The following is a 21,157-nucleotide window of genomic DNA, read 5'->3' as shown; positions in this document are numbered from 1 at the left end:
GGAAGTTGAGGTTTGCAGTATTGCACACATCTATCGTGAGCGAGGGAGAGGGGAAGAAGCCATGAGAAAATATATTTAACTGCCACCAGACTTCCTGTTAGGTGGCTTAGAGGTTTCAAGTAGATGTTGATGAGGACAGCTTTGTCTTTCTAACAGCAAGCTGTTCCCTTTCCAACCATTAAGACATTTAAGGCCTGTTGCTCATAGCCAACTACATCTGTAGCAAGTAGTTTCGATATGGACAGTTGTGGGACAGTACACTGAAGCATACAGAGGTCCTATATGCCAGATATGGGCCCAACAAGAAGAAAACGGATGAGAAGGGCATATGGGTTTTTTCTTCATTAAAAGTGAACAATGTGTGCATCTATCTCTGTGGAGAGAGAAGGTAAGAAAATCTTTGCTAACCATGAAAAGGTTTATTTTTCCATACTGTGTTACTGAGAAATTTGCAAGGCAGATGGCATTAAAGTAATTGCTCCCTTTTATATTTCTGCTTATTGTATTGCTTTCCAACATCATCTGCAGATCCACAAGCAGCCCACTCTGATCTAGTTTATGTTCACCTGAAGGATTCTATATCTAGCTCTACCCATTTTCTTTACTTTGATACAAGTTTTATTAACAGATATCTAATAGCTACCCAGAAGATGCCAATGATTGTGCAACTTTTAAAAAAGGAAGTTCATTTAATATTGTTTAAAAACTCAGAATTCTATTAAAGGCAGATTAGTTTCAGTTTTGAAAAGGTGCATGTTAGTGTTCAAATTACGCATTTCAGTCTAAACCTGGATGTTTTTACTTATCTGGGACTATGTAGTATGAAATGATCCATTACACTTCTGTTCCTTCCTTCCTTTACAATGCAATTCAGCTCCATTGTTATAAGCTGCAACCCTCTTATGAGTGACTCCATTCATGCCTATGAGCATATTCCACAGTAAATGACTCATGAACTCTGCCTAGTGCTTCTATTGTTTCTAAGACAGGCAGTCCTTTTATTGGAGGCCAGAAACATATCAGAAACAGATTTGTGAACTGTTTTCTGAGGAAAACATATTTAAGGATGGCTGTGCTGGTCATGCAATAAATACAATTCTGCCTAAGAAAGGCTCAGTCAGGACAAAGTTAGTGTGGATCTCAGTGAACGTTATTCTGCTGCTGCTGACAGATTTGGAATTTTATCACCTGTCATTTCCTCCTTTTTGTGCTCATCCTTGAAATCCATAGGCCATCTTAATGGACACGAGAAGGAACACATGAGTCAAAATGTAAAACTATAGTTCTTTCATTGTCACATTACTTCTTTTATATGATTATTAACATCTTTATCTGATCAAGAAGCCAGTAAAGCTTTGGAAGCTTGTATGGTGCATTTTGTGCCTTTTTCTTTGCTTAAAAAGGCATAACTGTATTGTGCATTTTGGGTTTAATTGTGTGTTTTGAGGATATCTTTATTTTCTAAAATAAATAGTTAAATTATAATATGGATGTATACAGTTCAGAAGACTTTGAATGAAGTCTTTATAATTCTTAGAGAGACAGCTTGCCGTGGTATGTTATGAATGGTTCTTGTTTACTCATTACAGTAGTACACACTACATTGCCATGGTGAAGCACACCTTGTTTTGTGATGCTCTGAATAATAAGCTATTTCCTTAATTCAGCAACGTGTTTTAACATGTATTGTTGATACAGAGTGAAATTAGAGTCTTTTCTGAAACCGTAGAAAGCTGTGTTCTGGTTCATTTGTATCTCAAAGCCATTTGTTAGGAGCATAACAGCTTTTCAAGCTCACAGGAATGGAGACAAGATCTTTGATTAGAATCCCAACAGAACCCCGTAATTCCTCCAGCTCCATGACAGCTGTTGGTAGAGTATCCTGTCTTGAACATGAAAAATCCCAGATGATGAATGATCTCGCATTAAATTGCAACTTATTTTTTTATCTCTGAATATTCTCCAAAATTCTCCAGAGGCTTTTATTTAAATACCCTAAAAGTACTGGATCCTGTCTGAATCTAATTATTATCAGTCCTAGTTAGTATGGGTGGGAGATTGCCAAAAAAGCAGGTATTTACTGTAGGTCACGGTATCTTAAATTGCAGACCATGACAAAATTGAGGTCTCCTTTGCTCAATATTGAGGTCCTGAAAAATTTGGTACAGTAGAATCTCGGTAGTCCGAGTTAAACGGGCAGACCTCAACTCGGTCAACCCGGATCACTCGGATTACCATGTTCCTTGCTCTCCCTTTGGCGGCCGCTTGGAGCCAGGGAAGCGACACCCGCTTCCCTGGCTCTAAATGGACACTAAAGGGAGGAAGCCTCTACGTTCAGCGGGCGCTTCGTTCCAAGTGCCCGCCGAACAACGAGGCTTGCTCTCCCTTTGGCGGCCGCTTGGAGCTTGCACGAGCCTCCGTGCAATCAGAGTGGGTGAACGGAGAGGAAACCTCTCCGTTCGGCGGCCAGCCATTGAGCGAATGAAGGGGGAGGGCTGCAAAAGCCCTCCCCGTTCACCTACCAACCCGCCTGTGCTTCGGCTCCTTCATCACACCGGGGGCCGGCAGCACTGCCACCCGGCGTGGTGAAGGAGCCGGCCGTGCGTGTTGCTAGGTAGATAGCAAGCTACCTAGCAACACGCACGGAGCGCTCGCCCCTTGGGAGGTGCCCCCTGTGTGTTGCTAGGTAGCTTGCTATCTTCCTAGCAACACGCAGGGGGCACCTCCCAAGGGGCGAGCGCCCCGTGCATGCTGCTAGGTAGCTTGCTATCTACCTAGCAACATGCACACCTAGCCAGTCAGTGAGCAGGTGAACGGGGAGGGCCTTTGCTGCCCTCCCCGTTCACCCGCTTGGATTGCACAGAGGCTCGGATGAGCAGGGCTCGAACAAGCGGGGTTTTACTGTATCAGTAAAAGTTTTCTGAACACCACCTAGTGGCTGTTTTAGACATTTACATGAATCTGTGGTGTAGTGTTTACAGTAGACTCTGCAGAAGATGCCTAAGCTGTACTTCATAAAAATGAATATCGGCCTCAGTCAAACACCTAGGAAATGTCATTTTGTTATCAGTAAATGTTTGTTTTTTATACTTGTTTATATATCTATATCCCTGAGATCACGTAAACATTTCTCAGACTGAAACCCCCAGAGTGAAAGGGTTTAAGGAGCCCTGGGTAGGCTGTATTTCAGAGGAAGGACTGGCAAAATCCCCTCTGAGTACTCCTTCCTTTTAAAAAATTAATTAATGGGGTCACCATAAGCCGACAAGAAAATTAAAGACGCATTGTATACACACTTCTAGTTTCTACTGTGGTCATCTATAAGTCAATGCAGATGTGGTTTTTCCTGTTAACTTATATCCTCTGCTCACCCCGTGCCTGGTTGAGTGTGGACTGTATGTGGTCAGTGATAATAGCATTGTTCTATGGAAGATGTTTTTATCTTCTTCTGCAGGCACCATAATTTGAAAGACAAGACAATTAGCTATTAAGGCCTATAAATAATTGATTGATTTAAAAGGCTCTAGAATGTCTGTTCTTTGCACCATGGTACATGCTCATTTCAGCAAGATAAGAGAGCAACAGAATGCAGGCAGAAGGATGAAGATTTCAGTTAAGATATCTTCATTTTTGTTGTAAACTAAGGTGCTATCTGAGTTCTGTGGCATCTTTTATTAATTAGCTTGTTTTCATTATCCCATGTTCTTACTGCAAAAAACTTTAATTTTGTTTGATGTCATATTTTGCAGCAGGGTGAATAAGCATTATGATGATCTGAAGAATTAATCTTAATAAAATTAGACCAAACTGTGTTTCATAGCTTGTTTGTGGCTCAGTAAACTTTATGATATGCATATCAAGACTTGTGTATTTCCCATTTTTGAAGAATTGGGAGCTAGCCCTTTACTGCAGAATATAAATGTGAACTTTGGGAAACTGTAATCTTTTTCATTTTTTCTTCTTCCATAGGTCTTGAGTAATATAACTTTCATGAAATCACAAATTAAAGAAGGTAAGTAGGACTACATTCTTGTTTTCCTGTTGTTTCTTAGTTTGGAGTACACAATACGTATTAATACATCCAAATGCATTATCATTTTAACTTCTTAGGTACTACTTGCACCAGATTATGAGCTTGAAGTCCTGGTGTTTATGAGAGACAGTGGCAATATCTGTGATCTAGCAAACCAAGTGTGTTCAACAGGTGATGAATACCAAAACAATGATCTGCGTAGAAAAGGATTCTTTCCATCTTTCTCCAGAAGCATGACAAATTGTAAATGGATTTTTAATGACCAAGAACTCAACAGACAGTGCTGTGTTAACAAGTACTCACAGATTTTAAAAAATTATTCCTGAATTTTGTTGCTGGACTGTAGCAACGCTTATCTTTTGAAAGGACACACAGGATTCTCTAAACAATATTGTTAGAAGTAGGAGAGAAAATGTCCCAGGAACTTAATCTCAGCTTACTTAAAGGCCTGGAGCAAAAGATTATTTTAGAAGTCCTGCATCGTGATGAAACATTGAGAGAGGTAGATGAAGAAAGAATAAGGTATGTTAACACTTTGGAATATGATGTGCCATATTTTCTGCTCTGTTTTTGATCTGTTTTGATTTTTCTCATATTTGCTGCTGTGCCCTTCTCATCTATTTCATGACTAAATTTTAATAAAAGTATTTAGTTCAAGATACTTTAAAAACAAAATGGTAATCTGGGGAAGGAAAAAGAAGTAAGCTCCTTTCAGATCTTGAGCCCTTCTATTTCTTCATTCTAACACTGTATAGGGAATTGCGGAAAAACAAGTTGTGGGCTTATTTGTTTACTAGTTAATTAGTTGTTATTAGATGCTTTTAAAACTGGTTTACAACATTTGAATCAAGAGGTTAAAACAAAACAAAATGAAAAAATATCAAGATTCAAAACCTTTTTTTAAAAGATCTCATTCAAAAGCCAACCAGAAAAAATGACTTTACATAAAATATTATTTTTGTGGAGAGCTTGTTTAATTGCATGCAATTCCTTTAGCAGCTTGTTCCCTAACCCTTTAAGGGTTTAATGCTACAAGTATGAATAGCACTGTGTAGTGAATAGATGGTCCTGGCAGCTGGCATAAAATAGGTGTAATGCAATCCAAAGGTTTTACTCCTATTAGCATCTGCTTAGCATAGGCTTGCAAATTGTCTTCAGAGATTCTATACACAAAATATATTTGCATGCACTGGTGTACTCTGATGGTAACCAAAGGATGAGTAAGTCATAATAGACCTGCTGCATCCAGATAAGATCATAGCTGGTGCACTAACTTCAATTGGTAAGACAGTCCTGAGCACAACAGTTATGATCTGTATTTCAGTAGATAGTCTAGGATGTCCCCCAGACAGAGGAACTGTGAACTTCATTTAGAAACAGTAGCATCTTTTGTCCAGATTTGCCTGCTTTCCTTGCCCACATTAATTCAGTTTTGTCAGGATTAGCTTGTTTACCTTCATCTGTCCCATAACAGCATCTAGATGAGCTTCAGGGACTCTTTAGCCTGAACTCTGGGTGACCATCTAGTCATCTTCCAGGGAGATCAGTGTTAGGGAAGTTGCGTCCCTTCATATGTTGTTGGATTGCAGCTTCAATCATCCGTTACTGTCAGTTATACTGGAGAGAACTCATGTTGCAATTTAACAACCTGAAAATGTCTGCATATTTTCTTCCTTACGCACTCACCTCAATTTCTCCTGGTTGAGGATAGGAACCTGAAACTGCAGCTGCAGCAGCTTCGCTGGAAGGGAGCAAAAAGCACAAGTGATGTAAATCATGTGAAGTCGTGTGCCCGTTGCCAGAAGTCTCTTGGAAGGCTATTCAACAGAGGTGCTGTATGCAATGGGTGCAGCCAGCAAGTTTGTTCTGGATGTCGCATTATTCTGAATCCCTCCTTGTGGATGTGCACCATCTGCTATGCTTACGAGTGAGAAATGTTGATAACTTGCTTAAGCATTGTATCCGAGTCATTTGTTGTCTGATATCTGACATCTGGAAAGGCAGAGGGACCATACCTGTTGGTCAGCCCATCTTAGAGTTGACGTCTGTAATGGTTGGAAAGCAGTCATCTGCAGAAAAGGAAAGATATAGCATGTATTTGTGGATGGGAAGAAAAAGGAAAGACTAGGAATCTTAGGGAAAATATATAGAGACAGCATAGTGCCCTAGCAGGGAGAATAAAGGGTTTAATCTGGACATCTGATAGAGTTTATGACAGGCTTGAGTTGATTTTCAGAGTACAGCAACTTTATAAAATAGGCACATGGGGATGGGGCCCTCCTGATCTGGATCAAGACCCCAGGAAGGCAATGATTATTCCTCTCCTCACACTGTGGTTCCAATCTGCATGGACCAGATGTTCCAACTGAAGCAAATAAGAGATTTTTCATAGTGCCAATACTGTAATAGGTACAAATTCCTCAGTGTCCCCTACCTTGGTCTCAAGTTTCTTCTCCCCTTTTCCTGTACTTTTCTCTGAAGATGCCAACCACAGATGCAGGCAAAAGGTCAGGTGAGAATGCTACTGGGATATGGCCATACAGCCCGAAAAACTCAAAGCAACCCAATAATTACTATAGTTGCTAATTGTGTGAATACTGTCTTGATAAGTTCTGGGAAAATTAAAATTAAATTAAAAGGCGTTGGTATGTTGCAGAAAGGCTTTAGGCTAACAGAAATGCAATAGTTACTAATGCAGAATATCTAAAGTGTTGTAGTTGATCAAATACATGGCTCATCCCACCTAGAAATTTGTCTTTAGATCTTGTGGGAGATCCAGATGGATAGAGGGGCAGAATGGTGGCATTTCTCTTCTATTCCCATCCAATGTTTGGTAGCTAGAATCCTGGCCTCTTTTAGTGCAATGGAAATTGATAAATACAAATACTAAAACTACGTATGTATATTTTTAATCACCATCTAGTTGTGAAGGAAACTAGTTACTTCTGTCAGACAGCTCAGGAAGTCAATATTTGTTTCCACATTTTCATTGAGAGCACATTCAAAACATTCAAAACTACCAGATTTTCTGTTGTTTGTTCCAGTTTCATCCTATGGTAAAATAAACTGATCTGTGGAGCTGGTGTCACTATTTTTTCCATGGGGTATGTTTATCTACTAGACACCAGATGTAAAGGCCTTAAACACTGAATATATCCTTAAGGTGCCAGATCTCATCTGATCTTGGAAGCTAAGTAGGGTCAGCCCTAGTTCATACTTGGATGAGAGATTGCCAGTGAATGCCAATGAGTCCCCACAGGGAGAAAGGTGGGGTAAAAATAAAGGTAATCATATAATAATAATACCAGGTCCCTTCGGTTATATTTTGGACTCCGATTCCACTATCATATAATTCAGTTTCTGAATGCAGATTAGCTGCATTGAAATGAATAATATGGCAGTGTAGACTCATATAATCCAGCTCAAAGCAGTTAATCTGCATTCTGAAACTGGATGATATGGCAGTGTAGATCCAGTCTCTGAAGAAGGAACTGGCAAAACCATCTTTAAGTATTCTTTCCATGAGAAAACCCTATACAATTCTTGGAGTCACTATACATCTGCAGGCAACTTGAAGGAGAAAAGCATTATTCTAGTTTTCTTATGCTATCTTTCCATGTAAAAGATGTTTCTGTTTTAATGGGCAGCAAGTCAGATATGTTATTTATGCCTTGTAGTCTGACATCCAGAAGAACTATGACATCTCATTTGAATTAGCTTTACTTGAAATTTGGAAGATAGGCTGGAATGCCTATTGTTGACATTTTAGAGAAGTTGACTGCTATGCTCTGTAGTATCAATTGTGAATTTCCCATGCTGGTGCCAAACTATTGAATAGGTTTATCCCTGGAACCCTGCTCTTGCTGAGATTTCATTGCTATTGCTAGCCAGTGCCAAGATAATGTTTCATTAATAGCCTCACATGTAAAAACATATGGAAAATATATTCTTGAAACATATGTAAAAGCATCATATATTTATTGTGGTTTTTTTTTTGGCAGGGATATGAAAGTGAAAACAGGAGAGTGGTTCTTTGAGATCCGAACAAAGAAATTCCCCACTGAAGGTAGTTATTAAAAACCAAAAAGAAGCTTTTCTACAATGCTAAACCAAATGCAACTATGTTTTTACTTTCCATTTTGCTCTCAACATGAAGGTATAATGTACCTTCCAAATTAAGACAGCTCTTAAGGTGAACATATCTGGCTTTACTGGCAAGATTTGTTCAGACGGAGTTTGCCATGGTCTTCCTCTAAGAGTGTGTGGTATGCTCAAGGTAACCCGAGTGTGGATTTGAACCCTGATATCCAAAGCCCTAGTCCAACACCCAAACCATACACAGTGTTGGCTCTCAAATAGTGTTTACAGTTGTCAGTGATTGAATTTGGCCTAAAAAACTAACTCTTAAGCCGGGCAGTAGCCCAACCAAAGGGTTTCTAAGTTCCTGCAAATTGAAATACTGGAAAATGACAGCTGCAATGTTCTCCTGGTCATGAGATGCATTGAGATAAGTAGCTGCAACAGGACCCTGATCAGTTTTTCCAACTATCCATCTCAAGTGCCCTGGAAAAGTGCTCCAGTTGTCATTACCCGATGTCTTGGTCTGTAGTGCCTCAGAAACCTCCTGTTGGGGTGCAACCAGATTTAAGTGGTATGGTTTTTGGGAGGCTAGCACTGGTAGATGTAAGATGCCAGAGCTCCATCATGGCATCTTGTAACTACATTTGCTGATACAGGATCTTTGCCAGCATTATTTCCAAAACCATGATAGAAAGTTCATCTGATATTACAGCTCTTGTGAACATTTTTTGTAACTAGATTATGGAAGCTTTTTGTTATGTAATGTGAGCTGAAAATAGAAGACTGGGGTAACATAATAGTTTTGAGTGTTGTACTGCAACTTTGTAGACCTGGGTTCGATTATGTGCTCGGCCATAGAAACTTGGGTGATCCTGAGTGAGTTACACATTTTCAGTTCCAGAAAATCCCATGACATATTTGCCTTAGGTTTTAATTGAAAGCATACAACAGCAACAATGAGTTAGAAATAAATAAGAATGGCAAGGATTATTTTTTCTTCAATATTTGTGTCAGTAGAGCATTGTCTGAGCATTCAGATAGTAATGAGCATTTCAAAGTATGCAAAATATGGTTCGGTTAGAAGCTAAGATTTTATACAAGCTTTAATTGCTTAAAATCTTTTGAAATCAATGGAATTCAAGCAATCTGACTATGTGCAGGATTGCAAGTAAAGAAAATAGTGTTCCTATTTTATGGCTCTCTTGAAGCAAGGATAAATTAACAGACTAACAGCAATGAACTGAATCTGCCAGTGCTATTCTCTCTTAATAGCTTGTCTGAGCAATCAGTCCACAGTTATTGTTGTGAGAGGAACACAAACTTCTCACATAATTGGCACAGTGTTAATAATGGGAACTGGAGAGAGAGGGTTCTCAGTCAGTTATATTTTTATTGATTAATTATCTTCCTTTAAAAAATAATTGATTATATTTAATCAAAAGTTAATCTAGAAATTTCAATTCAGATGTCTTTTTACTATGCAATTGGGCTAATTCTCTCTTGTTGCTGCTGTAATTTTATTAGCTGTCTGTTGATCTTTGACTAAACTGGTTTGAGAGCATTTGTTGAAAAACAGGTTACAAATAAATATGTAGCTAATTTCAGGATTTTTTTTTTTAAAATGTGATTAATATTAATCCAGTTTAAAATGTCTACCTGCAGTATTTTTTTAAAGCAATAAAGAACAGGTGGGAAATCAGTGAAAAAAGATAGAAGCACAATAATATTTGGATATAAACCCCATGTGAACCTGGTGCTGTATTTCGGGGTCAACAGAACTTTTTGTGCTACAGGTCTATTCACAGAACCTCCCAACTGTCTCAGTTTCCCAGTCCTCTGGAAAAGGACCTTCGACCTGCAGAGGGATAAACAACAATAGCTGTTTACATTCTGTAGATTAAAGCAGTAACTTTGACTGATATCCTCACAGAGCTTTATCCCATTAATAGCATAGGAGAATAAAATGGTTAATGTCACTCTAAAGACCTCTTTAATGAACTATTATCAATGTCAAACCATGACCTCTTTAATTCAACATGATCTATTTTAATTTGCTATAACTTTGCAAGTTCTTATAGAGATATCTTCCTAACATGTTTTACTAGAATGCCAGAAATTGATCTCTTATTTTAATGCATGTCAATAATGTTTTCTACCACTGTGCTCCACCCTTGTCCCATTTAATAAACAAAAGCTTCTCTTCGTTGGAGTGAAAATGTATTCTTTTCATTTTCTTATTACAGTAACACATTAGAACTAAAATTAGAACAGTTAAACAAGCACACTCTTAATTTATGGCCCTATCAGTTAAAATGTATTATGAGTATTAAAATTAATGTCACCAATTTGCATTTGAAGTGTTTGATGTATTTCACATTGATTATCTCAGCAATTGTTTCAACAACTCTGATGTACTAGAGTTCAAGACCTTTTTGGGAACCTCTGAGTTGCCATAGGGGTAAAGAAGGGCAGTCAGAAAGGTGCCATAAGGCCTAAATGAAGTAGAGTCATATTGTCATTCTTGAAAAAAAGTAGTTTTCTTAGACTTTGAGCATAGGCTAAATGAGGCAGGGAAAGGGTGAATGAACTTTGTGGCATCCACACAATTCACAAGACTGATTGGTTCTCATACTCTCCAAGGCATCTTAAAACAGTCTTGTCTCACGGTAAACAAAGGCAGGAGATGCTCTGCTTGCCCACACTATGTGGCAGTGTAAACAGTTGGTCCAGTTGTGATTCGGAATGGGCCATGGCTGTTTCATTGCCATCTCACTCTTCCTAGGCTTGATAGGTGATGGCACTCACCATCCGTGTGATGTCCTTGTCTAAGCAGAGATCACCGGGCACAAAATTGCTACTGGTAATTTCTCAAGCCATGAAGTGACATTTGCCTTAGTATTAGAGTGATTGGAGAACAGATGGGAGAAAGGAAGGGGTGATTCCTCTTTCCCCCTTCTACCTCACTGTTCTGGTACTATGGCCAGCTTTACTACAACCACCCGTAGTCTCTGTTAAGCCAAAGACATAATTGGGATGGTACGTGTTGCCATCCCTTGCACTGAACCTGGGTCCGAGGTCACTGGGCTATGTGGACTCCTTTCTACTACCAGGCCAGCTCAGTGCGTGAGGTGAGGACACCCACCATCCACTGCAATGGCTGATGGTGCAGATTCTCCCAGCGTTGATCCGGAGTTCCCCACTCCAGATCGGCACCATTTTTTGTGGCTCATGTAGATTGGCCCATAGAAAATGTTGTAGATTCCTAATGATTTCCAGTTAAATATATATAAAGCATTCTGAGCCATGCTCCCAAACTTCTTGATATGGTCTGTTGATAAGATAACAGCTAGAACACTAGAATAAGATGCAAAGAACAGGTATGACGTGCATAGCTTGTAAATAGTGCTAGATTCTTATTGGAGAATCTATATGTCATAGACGTTTATTGCTTATGTGCTTTCACATGAAACCCTAAGCTATGGAGCCAGAGTTCACTTGGCACTGTGCCATTAAATAAGCTTCTGAATTCAATATACTATTAAATTTTATTCATGAACCTTAAAGAGTTTTAAAAATTCCTTTAGGGTCAATATTTATTTTTAAAAACCTTTTACCCCCCCCCCCCCCCCAATCATCCTTATGGTATCTAGACAATTTCCCCACCTTTCTGTATCGCTGTGGGGTATGTTCAGCTCAGGAGAGGACTTCTTCCAAAACAAATTTCTAGTTTTTAACTATTAAAAAAAAGAAAGACTTTTTTGGGGGACCAACATGAAGCGTGATTGTTTCTTGCATCCCTTCCTGGTGCCTGAAAGCATTTTTGTCAACTTTTAGGGGAGGGGTGTTAGCAACTGTTGATGTCCTCAAAAATGGCCTGGAGAAGCTATATGTTCCTTCCTCCTGCAGCAGTGCAACAAACAGGAATGTCCTGGTTTGGAGCTGAATATCAAACTAACTCAACTAGTTCATGGGGTTTTCTCTTTAAAACCTCTGGCCCTAATAAGAATGATTTTCTCTCCTTCAGATGTATACAGAGATGGGTTCTTTCTCACTTCTTTTCTTTAATGTTCTTTGCTCTGCAATGTCACAGTGGAAGGACTGTCTAATTTATAGTGATGTTCTCCTGATACAGATAGCAAATTGGAACCAGTGGGGTTATTGCCACATGATTATTGCAGAGTACAGAGTTAATTCTCTATCTGGAGAGTTTAGGAGATCAAGTACGCACTCATTGTAAGACAATAATTTTAGCTGCTGGTTCAGCTGATTAAGCTAAAGGGTTATTTTCTGTATTGTTAATAATTGATCTGATAGAGAATCGCTGTAGTAGTACATTGGGGCATTCACTGTTAATAATTGACATCAATTGCTTTTTATGTCTCACATTTCATTTTGTTACATGTTGATGATTAATAATTGAATGATATAGATTTATTCATTTTAGCTGGTCATCAGCCCAAAGTTGTATAAGCACAAATATAATCTATACTGTTACTTTAATGGTGGGTAGTTACTGATACACATCTGTTCAAAGTGGGTTATGTGTAGAAAGCGAAGTGTCCTGCTTTATGTGACTGCTGAAGGTTTCAACTGTAGTATGGTTTTCTATCACTCATTCTGACATAACTAAAACTTGAACATTTGTTTTAAGAAAAATCACCCACAATCTCTTGAGAACATCTACTATTTTGAAAAATAAAAGTGTGACCGAAAATTAAAGTAACAAATATTGATATTTGAGTGCAAAAATCCTGTTATTAAATGATCTTGGTGTGTTCTTTTTTCACTTTATAGGCAGACGTGCAACTGCTAGTGCAAAGCTCTTGAAATATTTTCAAGAACTAAGGTAAGGACAAGAAGGTCATCTCATTCTGGAGTTGGTAGTGTGGCACAATAAGTTGTCCCTGAGGTTCCCAGCAGGTGTAATGTTTTTTGTTAATACCCTTCAATATAGCAAACTGAAGTGTTTTTACACTCTATACATTATTTCAGTTAGCATAAAGCGTAGCAAACAGGACTTCCACTGCAATGGCAGCCCTATGTAAAGGTCTCCGCTTCTTCTGTCTTCAATGCATAGAACAACTTCATGTTCTAATATAATAATTTTGTATTAGAAGCATTGATGTTCTCACCTTTTATCTTATATTCTGGTAGGTATTTTTCCTATATTTAATCAGCTACCAGTTTGTCACTGATACATAAACACACAAGCAATAATACATGTTGTATTATTGCTTACCCCATATATGCTATACTGGATTACACTCTGTACTTTGTAGGTTTATTCCAAAGACACAACATTGGCAACTGAACAAACCTGGTCGGTTAGAATCCATTACACTGAGATACTAGATTTCAACACTATGTTATATATTGAGATGTTATTGTGTGCTGGCTTCCATACTGGTCCAATGTGTTCGTGCGGGAGTGGGTGGTGGTGGTGGTGGTGGTGGGGGGGGGGGGGGGTTAAGGGATGACACATAATACCTTGTGTTAAACCAGCTCTTTTGTTCCCCATGGTTTGAGACACCTCTTCAAAAGGACTTTATCCTTTCCAGGTTTGTGCCTGAGAAAGTTTTAAACATACACACTTTGCCTTGGTTACATGATAGTATCTTTAAGCAATAAGAACTGCAGTAGGTTACTAGGATATTATCAAGATGCATGTCTTATCTGTGTCTGATCTGTTTGAGAAGTTAAAATAAGTAAGATTTGAATTATAGGTCATTTAGCTGTGGTAGATTGCTTATAGAATCCTATTCCAATTCTCTCTACTTTAATATTTCTTTAAATCCTTAGAACTTTTTCCACTCACAATCCCTTTCTGCCTAATAATATTTTACATGGCACCACGTATAGAGGTATATACATTAGATATAAAAATCAAACATTAATTATTATAAACCAGCATTTACAAGGGTTGCTAAATAAGCTGATTTTCCTTTTAATTAAGTACACCTAAAACATTTTTTGTGGAGTCCACTGTAAACACTGCACATTGTTGCTCACAGATTTGTGTAAATTGGTGACACTCGGTAACCTTTTATTGTTGCCAAATTTTTGTGACCCCAACATTCAACTAAGGAGACCCAATTTGGGGCCGGGACCCGCAATTTAAGAAGTGGTGTTTTACACAGATGAATAACTTTCTTGAAATTGGTATTTGGTTTCTAAATGTTTGTTTTTCTGTATTTAATCTATTTTTTCAATTATATGTTGTGATGCTGTTGCTGTAATTATTGTGAATAATCTTGAGCCATTTGTTAGGATAGTGGCTGATAAATTTTGAAATGAAATGATAGTTTTTTGAAAAGTGTAAAGAGTTAGTTATAGTAAACAGAGCTTTGCAGAAATGTGCTTTCACCATTTCAATGTATTTCTCCCCCCTAAATTCTCAGCAATATATCAGTGGTCCCTCCAACTCCCCCTCCATTTGCAGAGTCCACAAGTGGAATTAATACTGTGGTAATGTATATATTTTTTTCATTTCTAGGGACATTCTACACATATATCTATGACTATTTCTAGCTATTATTTCTGTTACACATAACAGGATTATGCAGTGTGAACATGGATCTCACGGGTCCCAGTCTAATTCTCTAATCGCTGCATTAAACTGGTTGTGAAAAATAATTTTTTGAAGAGGATTAAAACTTTCCATGAAGGTGGTGAGATGCATTTGTTCATTGCTGAGGAGATGCATTTGTTCATTGTTGAGGTGACAATATGTCCTAAGTAGGGAAGACTGGAAAAGGTTGCTCGAGTTCTATTTTAAAAGATAGCAGTGAGCAGCTATCAATTGTTTCAATTGTTTTTCGTCCCATGTAAAACAAGATTGCTGTAGCAATCTGAGAGAGGACAGAAGTTCAGGAGAAGCCTGTCATCTCTGCAGCCTCTCTTTTGTAAGATATCAGTGCATCCTTGTGTATGGCTTTCATGACCAATCTTTGGAATAGGGGCATATCCTGCTTTCCCATGAGGTTTCATGACTCTTTTTAAAACATTATTGCTTAGCTTACTAGCTTTTGTAAGATAAAATATAGAATTTAGAAAACTTTAGCATGAATAGTTTAGCATGCATGGTATGTGCAGGAATGTATTTGCGTAATTGCTGTACACAAATGAGTATGTGCCAGTTGCTGTACATTTTAAGGCTTGCTAAATTCCTTATCTAGAGAAAATTCTATAAAAATACAGAAATTAAAATAATAATCAATGTATTTTATTTGCTTTTATTCTTAATGTAATTACAGCAGACACATGCTTTGGTAGACACAAAAGATCGGAACTGGGCTCACTGTCTTTTTGAGTAAACATCACCAGTTGTATTCCCATGCCAAAGCATTTCTTTTACTTGTTTGGCTATAGAAATGCTAGCTGTGTTTGCAGCCTTGCAAATGTGCTCTTGTAGCAGCATTTAATGGGCACGTGGCATGAAAAGCATTGAGCAAATAACCTTAGGATTTAACCTTTTATCTTTTCCTTCAAATTGTATTTGCAGGAACTTGACCAGAATAAAAGTTTCCATAGATCTATGGAAAACCTGTTTCTGTCTTTAACTTCACATATCAGAAGTAAGTGTTTTCAAGAACTTTGCTATGCTATAATACTATAAGGGCTTATTCACACAGCACAATTATAGTACTACATTTCATTTTAAGTGCCATGGCAACTTCCCATGGATGCAGTATTGGGAGAGGGAGTTTGTAGCCAGACAGTCCTAGTGCCTCACCAGGCTGCAAATCCCAAAATTCCATGCAGTGAAACTTTGGCAGTGAACAGTAGAATAATGAGTACATTGTGGATGAAGACATACCACTGAAATAATTAGGGGTGCAACCTAATGAAAATTAAAGAAGATATCGATAAACAACAGTTCCCAGATTTAGTGAGCATTCTGTTTGGGAGCTGCTGCAGTTGTCCCAAGAAGTAGTTTTTTCAAGCTCTGAGTATCTGACCCCCTTCTTTTCTTTTGTTGTGCTGGTATTTGTTATATGCTTCATTTTTTAAAAAAATCAGAAAGCTCTGTCTGATTTTATTTTCAGAAAAACCGAATGATCTTCTACATTTTTGCACTCAAAAGTAGGTTTGTCGATAGATAGACAGATACTACTGCCACCCTCCAGGAACAGAGACAATTATCTCTAGCCTACTCCTTTTGCTGCCCCTTAAATGGGGAAAAAAGGAGCCTCCAGTGGTACAGCGAGTTAAATGTTTGGCAACAGAAAACCACATGTGTGATTTGCAATCAACATTTTTATTTATTTAAATATTTGTTTATGTTATTGTCCCTCAGCTCAACCAAGCTGAGTATGTCCCATACTGGAAATTTCAATAGATGATCCAGTTGACATAAAAGCTGTTCTTGTGGTATTATGGATACATTCAATTTAGAAACATGTCTATGTCGCTCTGGTTTATTCCTGCTTTTGGATGCAGAATGCTCCTGACAATGAGCAGCAGCTCTCCAGAAGTTCACAGCTGCCTTTGTGAAGTTTTCTGCATGCAAACCATGTGTTCTAAGACCAAGCCATGGCTTTTCCCTTCTAATACAGTATCTTTTTATGAAATGTTATTTGAAGTTTCCCCCCTAAAACAGCTGAAAATGGTGAAATATTTGCTCAATAAAGCATGTATTTCATAGCTTTCATTTTGGAGCCACCAACAATTTATTTTTCCAATAGTAGTTTGAATGATGTCGTTCTGATTCTGATCTGTGCATGGGCTTAAATATGCTGGTAATTTTAAATGCATCAAAAATTGTCTTTTTCTTTTAGAATGTCCATTACACAATCAACCCACCACATTTGATGGGTTTGGGACACAGCACCCCCTTTTCAGTTAAAAACCGTGAACTAACAAATTGCTTTTTTTAAATAATAGAGGTCCCTTCAACACAGCTAAATAAAATCTCACATTATCTGCTTTGAACTGGAATATATGGCATTGTGGACTCAGGGCTCTTCCAGACAGGCCCTATATCTCAGGATCTGATCCCAGGTTTTCTGCTTTAAACTTTTATATCAGTCTGCACAGCCAGATAATTTGGGATAAACAGAAAATCTGGGATCAGATCCTGGGATATAGGGCCTGTCTGGAAGGGCCCTCAGATAACCCAGTTCAAAGCAGATATTGTGGGATTTTCTGCCTTGATATTCTGGGATATGTGACTATGTAGAAGGGCCCAAAGCTTACAACTCTCTAGGAAATTCTGGGTTTTTCAGCATTCATTCTATGATTGAATTCCACTGGAAACTGACCATAGAAATGTACCAGAGGACCTAGAGATTCCTAGAAAGGTGTTCTCAGCAAAATCTCTAGTCCTCCATCTTGGTTGGAGGTTGTTGACCATAGAATCAAATTGGTAAATGTGAACACTGCAAATGTAGAGGGATGACTGCATATTCAAAACCTAGCATCCTACAAGACATTAAATTGCCTTCTTACACATAAACATACTGAATTTGTTCAATACGTTTTTCTTTATATGTTCTCTTTTCTAGAAATGTCAAAGTCCCAAAATGATATGACAGCTGAGAAGAATTTTCTAACAGCAACTTTTGGGCAGCAAATAGATTCAATTAAGGAAAGGAGAAGCCTCTCTGACCCTGCTGTTGACATTGCATCCAAGGGAGTACGTTATAAGCATTCAGCATATTTGGAAAAGTAGTTTAGAAATGGAGGTACCCATAAGTCTACCATTCTATCCTTGGGGCAAAACCAATGTCTATTGCCTTTACAAAAAATATAAACGTTCCTTTGAATGAAATAAAATAGACAAAATTTTAGCTGTGATTTTTTTTCTGTCCTTAATTTTTGTATAGCTGGAGATACTTTGACTCTGCATCCTACCATGTGGACTATCCCAAGATGAAAAAGTTGAGAGAAACTGCTATGGGAAATTGTGGTTGGGTTGGTCTGTCCCATTACATTTAATAGAAGGATTCCTTCTTTCCTCCTTGTTTCCTCCATTGAATTAAATTGATAAGTCCTTTGGAATGGGATATTATACAAGTTCATCTCCAACATCTGCTATAAAGTGGTGAGAATAGCTTAAGAATTCAGCAGACATTTTAAAATAGAGGTACCCAAGTTATGAAAATCCTTCCTCAGAGAGTTTCAGTTGGATACCTTTTTTGGCTGCTAAGGCCCCTTTTACACTGCCCTATATCCCCAGATATGATTTGCTTTAAACTGGATCATATGAGTCTCCACTGCCCGATAATCTACAATAAACAGATAATCTGGGATCAGATCCTGGAATATAGGGGCAGTGTAATAAACGTTGTAGAAGGGGACTTTGTTTTCTCTAGGTTTTTAGTATGGATTAAAGTTCTCTCCCCCTGTTTTTGAAGAAAGTTGTTTTGTCTTGCTCTTCATTTAGTATATAAATTGGAATGGCTATTATTGTAATGTTGACTATGGCTGCTTTATTATGTGTACTTTGTGATTTTGCAACCCAGAGTAAATTTAGCAAGAAAAGTAAACTATTTGTAAATAAATATAAATGAAAAAGAAAAAATCTAGCATATCACTACCTTTTTCTTCAGTTAAAGGATGCCCCGAGTCTCCTTCATCTGCTAACTGGAGAAGAAGACAGCAATGGAACTGATTCTAAAAAGACTTCTAGCGAAGAGTGCAGTCTGTCCAGTTCCACAAGTGAGGCTGTATTTTCTGCAGGTGTAAGAAGTGTAAGTAGTAGAGGTGTACCCAATTTTTTTCCCTTCGTTTCCTTTGTGTTATTGTTTCGTTTCAACCATTCGTCTATACAAAATGAATGGCAACATTTTCGTAGGAAACGAGAGGCAACACGAAAATAAAAGCTGTATTATCATCATGCTTGCTTTCCTTTTCCTTTCGTTTCGGCCCTGTAACAAAAGCAGGTACTGACAGAGGGCTGCTTTCCCATTACAGCTGATTTGTACTGATGGGTGTTAATAACAATATTAATATAAAAATGATAGTTACTCTGGTACCCTAAGCTGAGTCTGGGAGAGGAGTGCCTCCCAATTACATCTGATGTGTATCAATGGGTCTTGATATTAATATTTGTATTAATATTAAGAACAGCAGTTATTCTGGCACCCTAAGTAGAGTCTGATTTTCGCCCCTCTAGCCCAAAAACTGATGATGATTAAATGGTCATTATTCACCACTGTAAAGCTGGAAAGAATGGCAGATTGTTTCATTTAAATTTGTTACCATTCACTTCAATTTATCCTAAAACACTGACCAATGACAATGTCTTAACTTTGTTTGTGTAATTGTATGTCTTAATTTACATTATATGTATTCCTTCTATTATTACAGAATAGTTTATACAGCATTAACAGCACATGCACAGAGGCTGGCAACTTTGAGAGAGTAGATGTCAGTGGTGAAATAGAATTTGCCATTGCATATATCTTCAGAACCGGGACTTTAGAAGTGTGCATTAGTGCCTGCAAGAACCTGGCTTATGGAGAGGAGAACAAGAAAAAATGCAACCCGTAAGCTTGTTTTCATTTACTCTTGTAAATCTTGTGGTGTGAAAATTTAATGGCTTGGTTGTTTGGAATTGTAAATATATGTTTTCCTTTGGTCAAGGAACTTTGTAATTTTTAATCTGACCAATTGTCAAAAGAGAAAGACAGACTGACTTTGTAGGGACACTGAACCAATTAGTTTCCAGGTAAAGTACAAAGTTGCTGTGAGTTTTCCGAGCTGTATGGCCATGTTCCATTAGCATTCTCTCCTGATGTTTCCCCCACATATATGGGATGCATCCTCAGAGGTTGTGAGGTTTGTTGGAAACTAGGCAAGTGGAGTTTATATATCTCTGAAATGTTCAGTTGGGAACTCTTGCTTGTTTGAGGCAAGTGTAAATGTTCAAATTGATCACGTTAAATAGCCTTACAGCTTCAAAGCCTGGCTGATTCCAACAAAGGCTACATTCAGCAAAGGACAAAGGGATCCTCTCACCTTTGCAGGAGTCTGCCATATACCATGCAGCTGTGGACAGGTCTATATAGGGACCACCAAATGCAGTATTGCCCAAACACGAATCAAGGGACATGAAAAGCACTACAGATTAACTCAATTAGAGAAGTCAGCCATAGCAGAATCATCCTGGACACAGCATATTATTTGAGAACACAGAAATGCTGGACCACTCTAACAACCACCATGTCAGACTATGTAGAGAAGCCATTGGAATCCATGTGGATTTCAAGCATGTGGACAATTTCAACAGAAAGGAGGACACCATGAAAATGAACAAAATTTGGCTACCAGTATTACACAACTCTAAAATCAGGACATTAAATAAAAAACAACACTCTGAAAACAGGGGAATTCCAGACATGAAACAATCAGGATCAGCTAATCACCTTCCATCAAAGGATTCCCCCAGGCTGGAAGCAGCCAGGCTTTGAAGCTGCAAGGCTTTTCAATGCGAATCAAGGTGATTAATTGCAACATTCACACTTGCCTCCAAACAGATAAGAGTTCTTTCTTCCACCCTGGACCTTCCACAGATATATAAACCTCACCTTGCCTAGTCTTCAATAGACCTCACAACCTCTAAGGATGTTTTCCATAGATGTGGGCGAAATGTCAGGAGAGAATGCTTCTGGAACATAGCCATACAGCCCAGAAAACTCACAGCAACCCAGTGATTCCAGTCATGAAAGCCTTCAATAACACAAAGTACAGTGTTGTTTATGACCTTTAATCCCTACATGGTTTGGATCCAGGTTACCTACAGGATCGCTTTCTCTCATACAATCCTCCCCACATACAATCTGCCCCTTGGAGAGATGGCTACTCCAGCCAACCAGAACCCCACTGACAACTGTCACTTAGATGACTTTTTCGTTGCCACCCCAAGACTGTGAAATGACCTGCCAGAAGAGATCCAACAGCTAATTGAGCTGTCAAAATTTAAGACACAATTAAAAACCCATTTCTTTTGACATGCCTACTCAGTAAATTTGAAAATATGAAATTTAAATTTACATGTTATTGGTTTAAATTATTTTAATATATGTTTCAGTCTTGTGACAT

The 21,157-nt window shown here is 38.2% G+C and overlaps 1 protein-coding gene across 5 annotated transcripts in view; it reads left to right on the top strand.

The window, feature by feature from the left end:
- sytl3 (synaptotagmin like 3) overlaps window positions 1-21,157 on the top strand; it is a 42,664-nt gene that overhangs the window by 7,673 nt on the left and 13,834 nt on the right. For 3 of the 5 annotated variants that reach the window (XM_008123380.3, XM_062976734.1, XM_062976743.1), the window contains 10 exons: window positions 3,970-4,012; window positions 4,111-4,555; window positions 5,745-5,960; window positions 8,035-8,099; window positions 12,908-12,959; window positions 14,512-14,578; window positions 15,615-15,687; window positions 17,617-17,747; window positions 18,664-18,804; window positions 19,424-19,602. In XM_008123380.3, the coding sequence (XP_008121587.2) occupies window positions 4,446-4,555; window positions 5,745-5,960; window positions 8,035-8,099; window positions 12,908-12,959; window positions 14,512-14,578; window positions 15,615-15,687; window positions 17,617-17,747; window positions 18,664-18,804; window positions 19,424-19,602 (1,034 nt within the window). In that variant the 5' untranslated portion in view covers window positions 3,970-4,012; window positions 4,111-4,445. Of the gene's footprint in view, window positions 1-44; window positions 389-3,969; window positions 4,013-4,110; window positions 4,556-5,744; window positions 5,961-8,034; window positions 8,100-12,907; window positions 12,960-14,511; window positions 14,579-15,614; window positions 15,688-17,616; window positions 17,748-18,663; window positions 18,805-19,423; window positions 19,603-21,157 lie in introns of those variants that run through there. The other 2 variants (XM_003215793.4, XM_062976746.1) reach the window with 2 other exon arrangements.

The sequence above is a fragment of the Anolis carolinensis genome, chromosome 1 (genome assembly GCF_035594765.1).
Source record: "Anolis carolinensis isolate JA03-04 chromosome 1, rAnoCar3.1.pri, whole genome shotgun sequence".
Taxonomy (NCBI): Eukaryota; Metazoa; Chordata; class Lepidosauria; order Squamata; family Dactyloidae; genus Anolis; species Anolis carolinensis.
This window is presented reverse-complemented; position numbering and strand designations above follow the sequence as displayed.